This window comes from Terrapene carolina, unplaced genomic scaffold (genome assembly GCF_002925995.2).
Source record: "Terrapene carolina triunguis isolate 2854851 unplaced genomic scaffold, T_m_triunguis-2.0 Scaffold66, whole genome shotgun sequence".
Classification (NCBI taxonomy): Eukaryota; Metazoa; Chordata; order Testudines; family Emydidae; genus Terrapene; species Terrapene triunguis.
In genome coordinates this window covers 54208921-54222732 of record NW_020664417.1, presented here as the reverse complement: position 1 = coordinate 54222732, position 13812 = coordinate 54208921, and the positions used below count along the sequence as shown (strand labels likewise).

At 44.2% G+C, this 13812-nt stretch overlaps 1 protein-coding gene across 8 annotated transcripts in view; it reads left to right on the top strand.

The window, feature by feature from the left end:
* The first annotated feature begins 9460 nt into the window (after positions 1 to 9460).
* FIP1L1 (factor interacting with PAPOLA and CPSF1) overlaps positions 9461 to 13812 on the top strand; it is a 79956-nt gene continuing 75604 nt past the window's right edge. For 2 of the 8 annotated variants that reach the window (XM_026647938.2, XM_026647936.2), the window contains exons 1-2: positions 9463 to 9699; positions 11356 to 11395. In XM_026647938.2, coding sequence (XP_026503723.1) covers positions 9618 to 9699; positions 11356 to 11395 — 122 coding nt within the window. In that variant the 5' untranslated portion in view covers positions 9463 to 9617. Of the gene's footprint in view, positions 9700 to 11355; positions 11396 to 13812 lie in introns of all 8 variants that reach the window. The other 6 variants (XM_026647940.2, XM_026647935.2, XM_026647939.2 and 3 more) reach the window with 4 other exon arrangements.

The window sequence follows — 13812 nt, the reverse complement described above, 5'->3', positions numbered from 1 at the left end:
CATTACAAACACTGCAATCCCGAGCATAGCAACAAAGATAGTGGCTTTCAGCTTCAAATTGCTGCCTGAAGATATTCCTGATCCTTATGACCCCGCGCTGTGCCCCTCTAATAACCCTGGTCTCTGGCTGTTCAAACTCAGCCTCCAGGTGCTGAGCCTCTGCAGTCCAGCCCTGAGTGAAGCTTTCACCCTTCCCTTCACAAATATTACGGAGCGTACAGCACGCGGCTATAAGTATAGGAATATTATCATCGGCAAGGTACAGCTTCCCATACAGGCATCGCCAGCGGGCTTTTAAATGGCCAAATGCACACTCAACAGACATTCTGCACTTGCTCAGCCTGTTGTTGAACCGCTCCTTGCTGCTGTCAAGTTGCCCTGTGTATGGCTTCTTAAACCATGGCATTAAGGGGTAGGCAGGGTCTCCCAGGATCACAATGGGCATTTTGACTTCCCCTACGGTGATCTTCTGGTCCGTGAAGAAAGTCCCTGTTTGCAATTCAAATACATTTGTTAGTCTCTAAGGTGCCACAAGTACTCCTGTTCTTTTTATGAATAAGCCAGTGTTCCAAAAGATGTGTGCGTTATGCACCTTTCCGGACCAGCCTGTGTTAATGTCTGTGAAACCCCCACGGTGATCCAGAAGCACATGGAGAATCATTGAGAAATACTCCTTGTGATTAATGTACTTGGTGGCTAGGTGGTCTGATGCCAGAATTGGAATGTGCATGCCATCTCTAACCCGTCTGCAGTTAGGGAAGCCCATTTGCGCAAAGCCATCCACAATGGCACACACATTGCCCAGAGTCACAGTCTTGCAGAGAAGGATGCGATTAGTGGCCCTGCACACTTCCATCAACACGACTCCAACGGTCGACTTTCCCATTCCAAACTGGTTTGCTACTGATCGGTAGTAGTCTGGAGTAGCCAGCTTCCACAGTGCAATTGCCACACGCTTCTCCAGCGACAGGGCAGCTCTCATTCTCACATCCTTGTGCTGCAGGGATGGGGCGAGCTCATCACACACTCAAAGCCATGAGTGTGGCTTTCCTCATGCGAAAGTTCTGCAGCCACTGCTCATCATCCCAGACGTGCATCACAATGTGATCCCACCACTCAGTGCTTGTTTCACAAGTCCAAAAGCGGCGTTCCACTGTGATCAGCACCTCGGTGAATACCACAAGCAATCTCATGTCATAGCTACTATGTGTGGCGAGATCATTGTAGCACTCCACTGCAAGACTTCATTACTCACTTGCCTGCACACACATATACAGGAAGACTCACAGGTAAACACAGCCATCTGCAGACAATGGGAGTCATCAAGATTCCAAACCATCATTAATGGCCCACACTTTACATAATTACAATAGGCCCTCAGAGTTATATTTTATATTTCTAGTTTTAGATACAAGAGTGGTACATTTATACAAATCGGATGATCACACTCAGTAGATTGTAAGCTTTGTAATGATACCTTACAAGAGACCTTTTGCATGAAGCATATCCCAGTTACATTATATTCACTTATTATCATGTTTTTATAAAACCATATAGACTGCACAACGTCACAGGAAGTTCCAAATTAGACAAAGTTTTCCTGTTCTCTTCTATTTCCTGGAAAGGCTTGTCCATGATAATCAAGTTGCTGGTTACCTCATCAATCCATCCTGCCATTCCAGGTTGGGAGTTTTGTAGTTGGGTTTCCAAATCTGTCCAGACAAAGATTTGTATCTCCAACCACAGGTCTCTCAGTCCTTTCTGGGAAACCTCTAGATGTTTCTTTAAGTTTTTTTTCCAAGGTCTTCAGCTCCTGTTTTAAATTATTTTGAGAAGTCTCCGGTTCGTGTTGTAAACCTTGTTTTAATTCTGTTTTGGGCATCTTCGTATTCTGCGAGCACCTCCATTATAGCTCAACAAGAATGCCAGCTCACAATTTCTCTCCTTGGAAATGCTATCCTACCACTAACAGTGTTGCTCCTTGGTTCAGGTAGTTAGCCAATATTTGATGTCTTGTCATGTTTTTGTTAGGAGGAGAAATTAATGTTATGTGTCAGGTATTTCTTTGATCATAGAATCATAGAATATCAGGGTTGGAAGGGACCTCAGGAGGTCATCTAGTCCAACCCCCTGCTCAAAGCAGGACCAATTCCCAGCTAAATCATCCCAGCCAGGGCTTTGTCAAGCCGGGCCTTAAAAACCTCCAAAGAAGGAGACTCCACCACCTCCCTAGGTAACGCATTCCAGTGCTTCACCACCCTCCTAGTGAAAAAGTTTTTCCTAATATCCAACCTAGACCTCCCCCACTGCAACTTGAGACCATTGCTCCTTGTTCTGTCATCTGCCACCGAGAACAGCCGAGCTCCATCCTCTTTGGAACCCCCCCTCAGGTAGTTGAAAGCAGCTATCAAATCCCCTCTCATTCTTCTCTTCTGGAGACTAAACAATCCCAGTTCCCTCAGGCTCTCCTCATAAGTCATGTGCTCCAGACCCCTAATCATTTTTGTTGCCCTCCGCTGGACTCTTTCCAATTTTTCCACATCCTTCTTGTAGTGTGGGGCCCAAAACTGGACACAGTATTCCAGATGAGGCCTCACCAATGTCGAATAAAGGGGAACAATCACGTTCCTCGATCTGCTGGCAATGCCCCTACTTATACAGCCCAAAATGCCGTTAGCCTTCTTGGCAACAAGAGCACACTGTTGACTCATATCCAGCTTCTCGTCCACTGTGACCCCTAGGTCCTTTTCTGCAGAACTGCTACCCAGCCATTCGGTCCCTAGTCTGTAGCAGTGCATGGGATTCTTCCGTCCTAAGTGCAGGACTCTGCACTTGTCCTTGTTGAACCTCATCAGGTTTTTTTTGGCCCAATCCTCTAATTTGTCTAGGTCCCTCTGTATCCGATCCCTACCCTCTAGTGTATCTACCACGCCTCCCAGTTTAATGTCATCTGCAAACTTGCTGAGAGTGCAGTCCACGCCATCCTCCAGATCATTAATAAAGATATTAAACAAAACCGGCCCCAGGACCGACCCTTGGGGCACTCAGCTTGAAACCGGCTGCCAACTAGACATGGAGCCATTGATCACTACCCGTTGAGCCCGACGATCTAGCCAGCTTTCTATCCACCTTACAGTCCATTCATCCAGCCCATACTTCTTTAACTTGGCGGCAAAAATATTGTGGGAGACCGTATCAAAGGCTTTGCTAAAGTCAAGGAATAACACGTCCACTGCTTTCCCCTCATCCACAGAGCCAGTTATCTCATCATAGAAGGCAATTAGGTTAGGATAATAGGATGAAATCCTATTTACAAAGAACATACAGACTGTCCTATTTCCCAGAACACAATAGGAACAAACTACAGGCAGTTTCTTTGCTCATAATTTCTAAGCCTGCCTTTCCTGTGCCTGAAGGGGATCTGACTCTGCTCCCTCAGGACTGTGTTCATGACTGCTTCTCAGCTTTTCTGATGGCTTTCACAGGGACACACCATTTGCAGCCACTCAATGCTCCAGTCCCTGTGTTTCCAATCAGTCCCCAAGGAAAATCCTCAGCCTGCATGGCTTAGTTGTTTATCAGCTTTGCATGTGCCCTAATGCCTTGGGGGGTGGCTTCCATTGTCTCCAGCATTCTTATTCCATAAAGGAGCCTAATTACTACTTCTGTTTAGTCTGAATGGAAGGTGGCTAGCATGACCATAAGTTTTAAAGGGGCTGTGGTTGCCTATAGATCAATTACACTATTTGATGGCAGCCATAACCACAATACCTTGCTCTTATATCTCAAAACAGATGATTATTCCTTCACACCGTCCAACTTAATATTGCACAATAAATTATTGAAAGGCAAGTAGTTCAAAAATTATTCCACATGTTGCTTAATTACAAGAAATAAATATTTAGTATTTGTAAAGTGGTTGAAAATCAGTCCTACAGAAACCATCAAAAATAACTCTGTCCACAGGCAACTTTAAAAAAAAAATCTCAAAAATATCTATCACTTTATTTGAAAAAAGCTACAAATTACCATATTTCACCTAATGACATTCAGTTTTCAGACCTGACGATAAACACTCCTGATCTTCTGTGGCGATGAATGGCAGGGGAATGTTCTTTTAATTCCAGCTCTGATGTGTCTCCCGCCTATTCCCACTCTGATCCATCTTTTTTTTCATTCTCAGCTCTGATTTGTATCTTTGTTTACTTCAGCTCTGATCTATTATTTTAACCTACTAGCTGTGGTGTAAAACTTTACAGTGCAGAACAATATGAAAGATAAAATTAGTCTGGAAAACTATTTGATGTGAACAATCAATGCCAAAAAGGATTGATGATGGTTGATCACCAGGCCGCTGGGCCTGTACCCATGCAGAATTAATTCCTTGTCAAATTGAATTATCTTGAAGGCTAGAAATCTAGATTTTTCTTTGACATATCACAAATGCTGAAAATGTTTGTTTTTGTTGCCTTCTGCTTTTCCAGTGTTGTTTTTATTTGTCAATGTTTTAACTTCCTTTGTTTTCACACTTATGCAGAGTCAAAGCAACAAAAGTTCTGTCAAGAAATCATGAGGGTTTTTTAAAAAAAAAATACACCACAGAGTGCAATTATTTCTCTTTATAAGCCAGTCTGAAAGAGAGACTACTAGCCAGTGCACAAAATCAGATTAATCAGTGTAAGTCCATTAATGAGGAAATTTATATTGGTAGTTATTTTTAGTCTATTTTAATTATTACTTGTGCAAATACTTAAGCATTCCAGAAATTAAAATAATCAGTATTGATTTGAAGACTCACTGTAAACTGGAAATCTTGTAAGTTCTAAAAAACGATGTAAAAGTAGTTTCATGTTCTGCACCTGGCCTTTGAGTCCTATCCATTTTTGTGGGTTTAGTATCAGATTTTTTTAATTCAATTTCTTATTTTCTCATCTGTGTGAAAGTCCAAACAAACAAGTAAAACTGACTGACTCTACAGGGGAAATAGTGTAACTGGCATAGACTAAGGGCCCAATCCTGCAAGCACTCTTCTCAGGTGGACCATTGTATCTACACATGGAGTGCCTGGTATGACCAAGGTCAAAGTACTGTCAAATATACAAAGTAAACAAATGGGGAGGAGGGGGGAAAACAAGAAATACTGTACTGACCCTTGATACAAGTTCCTTAAAGTGTATATAAACTTGTTGTACAGGAAACCCAGGTCTGAAAACTTTCCAAATCAAACCACCTTTCTCACTCCATTTATGATTGCATAGTAAATTAGAATTGACTTGTAGCAATGAAAATGACCTGACTTCACTGCATAGTTAAATAACACTGGTCTACAATTTTTGAGAAGTCGTCTGCTTCAGAGATAAAATGTGCTATTTTATTATAAAAAGAACAGGAGTACTTGTGGCACCTTAGAGACTAACAAATTTATTAGAGCATAAGCTTTCGTGGGCTACAACCCACTTCTTCGGATGCATATAGAGTGAAACGTATATTGAGGAGATATATATACACACATACAGAGAGCATGAACAGGTGGGAGTTGTCTTACCAACTCTGAGAGGCCAATTAAGTAAGAGAAAAAAAACTTTTGAAGTGATAATCAAGATAGCTCAGTACAGACAGTTTGATAAGAAGCAAGTGTGAAAATACTTACAAGGGGAGATAGATTCAATGTTTGTAATGGCTCAGCCATTCCCAATCTTTATCTAATCCTGAGTTGATTGTGTCTAGTTTGCATATCAATTCCAGCTCTGGTATTTATGGTTGCTTTACATGATAATATTTCACCTGTCCTGTTTATGTAACACTTTAAAAATCAGCAAAAGGATTATATAAATAAAATTTATTATGAAACAAAAGGCAAAAAACTATTATGTACATAGTTTAGTCCTATTCAGTGTCTACTCGGCGCTTCTTGGCTTGTCTCTTGTATTCATTAAATGAAGCATCTTTTGTCACTGTCCAGCAATAGTCTGCAAACATTGATGGGCTCCATTTGCCCTGATAGCGTTTCTCCATTGTTGCAATGTCCTGGTGAAATCGCTCGCCGTGCTCGTCGCTCACTGCTCCACAGTTCGGTGGAAAAAAATCTAGATGAGAGTGCAAAAAATGTATCTTTAGTGACATGTTGCAACCATGGCTTTTGTATGCCTTGAGGAGGTTTTCCACCAACAACCTGTAGTTGTCTGCCTTGTTGTTTCCGAGAAAATTTATTGCCACTAACTGGAAGGCTTTCCGTGCCGTCTTTTCCTTGCCACGCAGTGCATGGTCAAATGCATCATCTTGAAGAAGTTCACGAATCTGAGGACCAACAAAGACATCTTCCTTTATCTTAGCTTCACTTAACCTTGGAAATTTTCCACGGAGGTACTTGAAAGCTGCTTGTGTTTTGTCAATGGCCTTGACAAAGTTCTTCATCAGACCCAGCTTGATGTGTAAGGGTGGTAACAAAATCTTCCTTGATTCAACAAGTGGTGGATGCTGAACACTTTTCCTCCCAGGCTCCAATGACTGTCGGAGTAGCCAATCTTTCTTGATGTAGTGGGAATCTCTTGCACGACTATCCCATTCGCAGAGAAAACAGCAGTACTTTGTGTATCCAGTCTGCAGACCAAGCAAGAGAGCAACAACCTTCAAATCGCCACAAAGCTGCCACTGATGTTGGTCATAGTTTATGCACCTCAAAAGTTGTTTCATGTTGTCATAGGTTTCCTTCATATGGACTGCCTAACCAACTGGAATTGATGGCAAAACATTGCCATTATGCAGTAAAACAGCTTTAAGACTCGTCTTCGATGAATCAATGAACAGTCTCCACTCATCTGGATCGTGAACGATGTTGAGGGCTGCCATCACACCATCGATGTTGTTGCAGGCTACAAGATCACTTTCCATGAAGAAGAATGGGACAAGATCCTTTTGACGGTCACGGAACATGGAAACCCTAACATCACCTGCCAGGAGATTCCACTGCTGTAGTCTGGAGCCCAACAGCTCTGCCTTACTCTTGGGTAGTTCCAAATCCCTGACAAGGTCATTCAGTTCACCTTGTGTTATGAGGTGTGGTTCAGAGGAGGAGGATGGGAGAAAATGTGGGTCCTGTGACATTGATGGTTCAGGACCAGAAGTTTCATCCTCTTCCTCTTCTGACTCAAGTGAGAATGATTCTGGTGCATCAGGAACCGGCAGTCCTTCTCCATGGGGTACTGGGCGTATAGCTGATGGAATGTTTGGATAATGCACAGTCCACTTTTTCTTCTTTGACACACCTTTCCCAACTGGAGGCACCATGCAGAAGTAACAATTGCTGGTATGATCTGTTGGCTCTCTCCAAATCATTGGCACTGCAAAAGGCATAGATTTCCTTTTCCTGTTCAACCACTGGCGAAGATTTGTTGCACAAGTGTTGCAGCATATGTGTGGGGCCCACCTCTTGTCCTGATCTCCAATTTTGCAGCCAAAATAAAGGTGATAGGCTTTCTTAACCATAGTGGTTATACTGCGCTTTTGTGATGCAAAAGTCACTTCACCACAAACATAGCAGAAGTTATCTGCACTGTTCACACAAGTACGAGGCATCTCTGCTCACTTTGGCTAAACAGAAATGTGTCCCTTTGCAAAATCAAACACTGACAAATAAGAGAGCACGACACTGTATGATTTCTAGAGTTGATATAGGGCAATTTGTTCAGCAGAGTGATGTAAGCTTCATTATGATTGCATCATCCATGACTTCTAGGAATAACATGATGCAATTCATATCATGTATGATGCAATACCAGCTTCAGATTGCATCATTCATTGTTTTGCCTAAAAAGCAAATACTGTCCAAACCCAGTCATAGATTTATTCATAGATCCAGTCAAAGATGTATTTTAGTCATTTCTGGTTTAAATTGAGATCCCTTCCCTTTATAACTCACTTATCCTCTGCCATTCCCAAGTCAAGGGTCGTATATACTGACCCAATAGCATATCTTGAAAACTAGAGCCAATCAACAATTTTAAGCATCATTTTCGTTCTCAGTGACCCAAAATTAGTAAAGTTTGACTACATTTATTTCAGAAGCATTTTGGTTGTAGAGCAGTGTAACAAAAGTAATGTTCCATTCATGCTCATCACACTCTTTTTCAAACATTTCACATTTATTTCAGAAGGAAATTTCTTAATTCAAAACTACATCTCTGCCAAGTACAAAGCTGTAAAACAAGGTTGTCCATGCAGATGATTCAAAGAATGAGCTCCCTGCCACAAAGTGGAGCTTTTAAGATTTGCATAGGCTTCTGTTTTGATTTTCAGAGGGTGGATGATGGCATGACAGCTTCTCTTTCAGTGTTTGCAGTGGGATGAGAAAAAACCTTCACACCTGGGCTGAAGTGGACCCAGGGAGATGGGACAAATTTGTTTCCACACCTCCCTCTTCTTACATTTTATCATTAAACTTTTCCTTAGTTGGCGGGGGCTGAAACCACATTAAAGATGGCCACCATTTGCTGAATGTAAAAGGGAGGCTTTCTGTAACAAAGATGGCAGCCATTGCCTATTGTTTTTGAAAAGGGCCTGAAGCAAGGCTGCCTTTAAGGAAAATGGTCTCACTCCCCATGCTGAATGGACAGGAGGAGGGCATGGCAACGTAGGGAGCAGTAGTGATTCCTAAAGGGAATGGGGGAGGGAGGGGATGTGACAGAAAAGGAGATGTGGATGCTGGCCCGATGAAGGGAAAGGGGGGGGAAATATGGGAAAAGAGTAGGTGAAATACAGAGACTGCAGGAGCAAGGGGAAGACCAGGGAGGGCAGGATCCTGGCTGCAGTGTGGAGGGATGCAGGATAATGCTACGTCAGTGTGTAGCAAGGAACAGAATGGCAGCCCCTCCACCCTAACGATAAGGGAGGCTAAGCCCTTCTCCCTGTGCCAGTAGCCTGGGAAAGGCCTCCATTAATGTGGGCCTGTTCAGGGCTGGATTCATCAAGCTGCAATGAGCAGCATGCTCCAGCTGGGGAAGGGTTCACTCCCCTAGAGACTCCCCTCCCCCTTCCCCGTGATTCGGTTTAATCTTTTTATTTTGGGGCTGGGTCTCACTGAGGATTTCTGTAACCCTTGTGGCTGGCAAGTGTGTATTTCCCCCTTCCCTGGCTGCAAAGAGAAGCCCCAGTTTCTGTGGCACCACTTAGCAGGCAAAGGGCCCGATGCGATGGTTGTGGGCCTAAGGCAGACCAGCCCCTTAGAGGGGGTTCTCTCCCCAGGGCCAGGCTACCTTACTCCTTCCCGCAGTATGCCCTGCCGGGGGAGGGGGCAGGCCCCGTTTCCCCGCCCCAACCCCCGTTGTCCTGCCCCCAGCGGGGGCCGGCCCGGCGTCCTAGTGCTTCGGGGGTGGCGGGGCCCGGCCCTTTCCTGTGTGTGTGTGTCAGTCACTCGGCGGGGGGAGGGGAAGCGCTGAGCGAGCGAGCTTGCGGCGGCGGCTCCTCGGCGCGGGAGGGGCGGGCGCTGCACACACCGGCCTCCGCCGCTCGGAGCTCCTCGGCTGCCGCTGGAAGCGTCTGCGGGGCTGCGCGGGGAGCCGGCGCGGCGGGTGCCTGTGTCCGCGCTCGGCAGGGGCCGGCGCGTCCTGGGGGAGGCGGCCATGTCGACCGGCGAGGTGGAGCGGCTGGCGGCGGACCTGAGCGGGACTGGCGGGGATGAGGAGGAGGAGTGGCTCTATGGCGGTACGGACCTTCCTAGGCCCGGGCCTGGCCCGGCCGCCTCGGGCTCCCTCCCTGGCGCCACCGGACGGGGAGAGGCCGGAAGGGAAGCGCTAGGCCCCAGCGTGCGCAGCACCCGCTCTCCCCATCGCCTAGGCCGGCTCCCTGGGCCAGGCCGGGCCTGCTGCCTCCGACCCCGCGTGCCCATCTCCCGCAGGAGCCGCTCCGCGGGCCTGCTGGTGCGGGAACCACCTGCTAATGTGGCCGGGCTGGGCATGGCGCACCCCGGGCCTCCTAATAAGCAGTGTGATGACTACAGTGATCCCCCGCCCTGCGGCACTGGGCCCTCCGCCCCATTTCTGCCTGGCCCCCGCCTACCGCCTGGCCGTCTGGGGGTCTTCCGCCCCCCCCCCCCCCCACGCCCGCCACGGGCCTGAAGCAGCTGCTTGTTGTGTGCTCCACAAATGCGTCCCCCCTTTAAAAAAGTCCATGATTCTCTCTGGTCTTGTAACTTCGCCATCACCATCATATTTAGGCACTTCCTATATCTACACTCCTTTGAAATACCCAAGATTTAAAATGTGTATTTTCAAGTGTATTTTCCTATCCTGTATAGTGACTGTACCATTGGCTCTAGAAGAGCTAAGAGGGAAAGGCTGTTTGGACACTGGATTCATATAATGCTTCAGCCTATCTATAACCTGTACCAAATCCACTCGTTTTGGAAAAGAGGGTTAGAATATAGTGACTGATCAGAATGTATGTGTGCTAAGAGGGGTTTCATTGTCTGAGAGGTAGTAGTTGCTCAGGTACTTTGAGGAAATTCTGAGGTGTGATTGGTATGGGAATACTGAATACATATTCAGGGGCTGTTCCTGCAGCCTTCATTCACCTGAATAGTTCCACCAAAGCCTTATTTTCTGTCATGCCTTTCATATACATTGTCTTAAAATTCTTTGAATTCTCAACACCAATAAACTATCTTAGGCACTCCTTATTGTAGATTAAAATTTCACATACATAACTCACATTTCATTATAACGATAACAGTAAATAAGTGATCTAAAAATGAAAACAAGTTTGAAATACTGTAATCTCTCCCTCTCTCTCTCTTTTTTTTGGTTTGAAACTTGTAACGCTTGACTTCCTACACTGCCACTGGGAGTAAGCGTCCCAGCCTGGGTAGACAGACTCTCACTAGTGGGGCTTCAGCTAGCATGCTAAAAATAGCAGTGTGGACATTGTGGTATGGACTCGGAGCTCAGGCTGTCGAACCTAAGGGGTTATGTTGGTTTGAGAGCCTGAGCTCCAGCCCAAGCCACAACATCAACACTGCTGTTTTTAGCATGCTACCTTGAGCCTTGCAAGCGTGAGTCTGTTTTCCCCGACTGGGAGGCTTGCTTCCAGCTGCAGTGTAGACATACCCATTTACCCTAACCACGTTAATGCTGCCTGCAAACTAAAATCCTAATATCGCAAAGGGTCTGTTTGTGGAGCTCTGTTGGGTTAAATGGGGTGCTGTGTTGGCTCACATGTCTGACCACACAGATCCAACTCAGGATTGTAGGGTCCACTGTTTTATTTAGTGGTACAGAATTAGAGCTTGCAAGATACTCTGCTATTTTTGACTATATGGTTTCTAATACATAATTCTTAAATAATGTTTTTTTCTTTTGACAGATGAAAATGAACCAGAGAGACCAGAGGAACAAAAAGCTAGGTGGGTGTCTTGACAGTTGTGAATCTGCTAATGTAGTTGTGCAAAAAGTGTAATCAGAACAAATCATTTCACACCTGTTTCTTGCAAAGTGACAGCCACAGGTAATTCATTGGAAGTTGGGCACCTAAATTGGTGCCTTTGAATATCTCCTTCATATCATATATGTGATCTGCCAGTCCAACTCTTTAAATGATTTAACCTAGAATTTGGGCTGTTCAGTCTTAAATATGAAAGTCCACTTTTAGTTGTTGTTTAAGTTCAGGGTTATCAATATCACTGTAGAAAGGACTAACAGATTTCATTAACATAGCTTTTGTTACATTGGGAGCCTACTACTGTAGAATGAGGGACACCCTTCCCCCACGCATACGTCAATGGATTATTGTAGGAGGTATAGGGATATATGATGTAATTTAGTACTTGCTATGAATGTGTAACATATAACATTTCAGCATAGAAGCTACAGTGAAATAAGAATATTTTGCTCTGTTTTCCAGGGGGTTACTGCTCTCTTTTGAGGGCAGGTGACACAATAGATATTGGGCAAATAAAGACATTCGGAACAATAAATATGACATTAAAAATATCAACATGGAACCATTCACTTTTGCTAGTTCTTGGTTTTTATTCATTTAACTTGATTAGTGTGTTCCTAAAATCAGATTCTAGGGCTGAAATATATACTGAATGTTCTTAGGGATTGTCTTGTTGGGGGATGTACATATTAGATTTCAATTAAACCCTTTTAAATTGTGCCTGAGAAGTGGCATTGTTAAGAATGACTGAGATTCCTGAGCAGTAAGTGTTTTCTAGGTATCCCTTGACCAGGCTACTTAGTGCCTTGATGGTAAGGACTGAAATCTTCTACTTGATATGATTTTCTGTAGTGAGCAGAGGGCAGGTGTGAGATGCTCATAGTATCTTGTGTTAGTGAGGAGATGTGCTTCTGCATTCTAATTTCCTCAGCAGCTGTCAGGCCCACGTAGATTGTATTGTTGCAGTTCAGGCAGGAAATGACAAAGGCATGAATTACCAAAGCCAGGTCGCTATTCACAAGGATAGGACATGACTTCTGGCCAGGGAGAGATGGTAGAACATATTACTGCAAGGTGCTGCTATGTGAAAGTTTAGCTTCAGCAAGGAATCCAGGAAAGCTTCCTAAATTGCACAGTGCCTACAAACTCTTCTTGGCATTTTATTCTACCTACCAGTATAACCTAAGTCTTACAGTGGTTTAACGTCAACCAGCTTTTCTTCATCCAAGAGCATATCTCAGCCAAGCATTGGGTTAACTTGGTGACAGAGATCATCCAGAGGTCCCTACACCTGCAGTTGTGCCCAGTGTCCTCTGCAACTGCAGGGTTTGGAGACAGATCCTGCCAAGATATAACTCGGGAAGGCTACATCTTCATTTCTGGGCTGCAACGACACTGAAAACTTTGGCCCAGGTATTTAGGTGTTGCTGTGCTCAGCGTTGCAGTGATCCCAACCGTCTGGTTTTAGACTCCTAAGTGCCTAAATCCCTTTTGGGGAAAAGAGATTTAGGCTCCTAAATCAGTTAGGTGTTGTGACACTGAGCTCAGCAATGCCCAAATACCTTTACAAATCTGGGCCTTTTAGCAGTTTTCCCATCATTAGTCTAGCGCAATGCAGTTCTGCTGATGGAAGCACTAAAGTACATTCGAGGTCTGGCATTTTTACAGTGTAATCTAGACATGCTGTTTTAGTGTGTTTTTTTTTATTATAATCTATAGCTAGGCGTGACAATAATTTTTTTTTTATAATTTCAGCAGATAATATTGTTTAAATTGATAAAAATGGAAAAATGCTAAAAAAAAAAAAAGGTGCACAGTTGCAGGAAATTTTGGGGGTCAGACAATTATTGAATGAAAGAAGATGTTGAGATTCAAAATGTTAAAGCTTTATAAACCATTAAAACACAACTTTTCAGCATCACATGTCAAAATATATAAATAAATATCCTTAAATCAACAAATTATACCTGTTTTTACTATTCATTCATAGTGAATTTGTAACAAGTCTAAATCACTGGATGTTGACTCTACTCTGCCTATCTGTACATTTTGGTTATCATCTATGGAAGGGTCTGTGGGTGGGTGGGTGGGTGTGTGTAAATCCACATGTACCAATTAAAAAATCTAATCCTTCCAAGCCTGCTTCTACACCTCTACCTCGATATAACGCTGTCCTCGGGAGCCAAAAAATCTTACCATGTTATAGGTGAAACCGCATTATATGGAACTTGCTTTGATCCACCGGAGTGCGCAGCCCCGCCCCCCCGGAGCACTGCTTTACCACGTTATATCCGAATTCGTGTTATATCGGGTAGCATTATATTGAGGTAGCGGTGTAGTCACCCATAGTAACTAGCTCAGAGCAGGGTTAGATGACAGTAT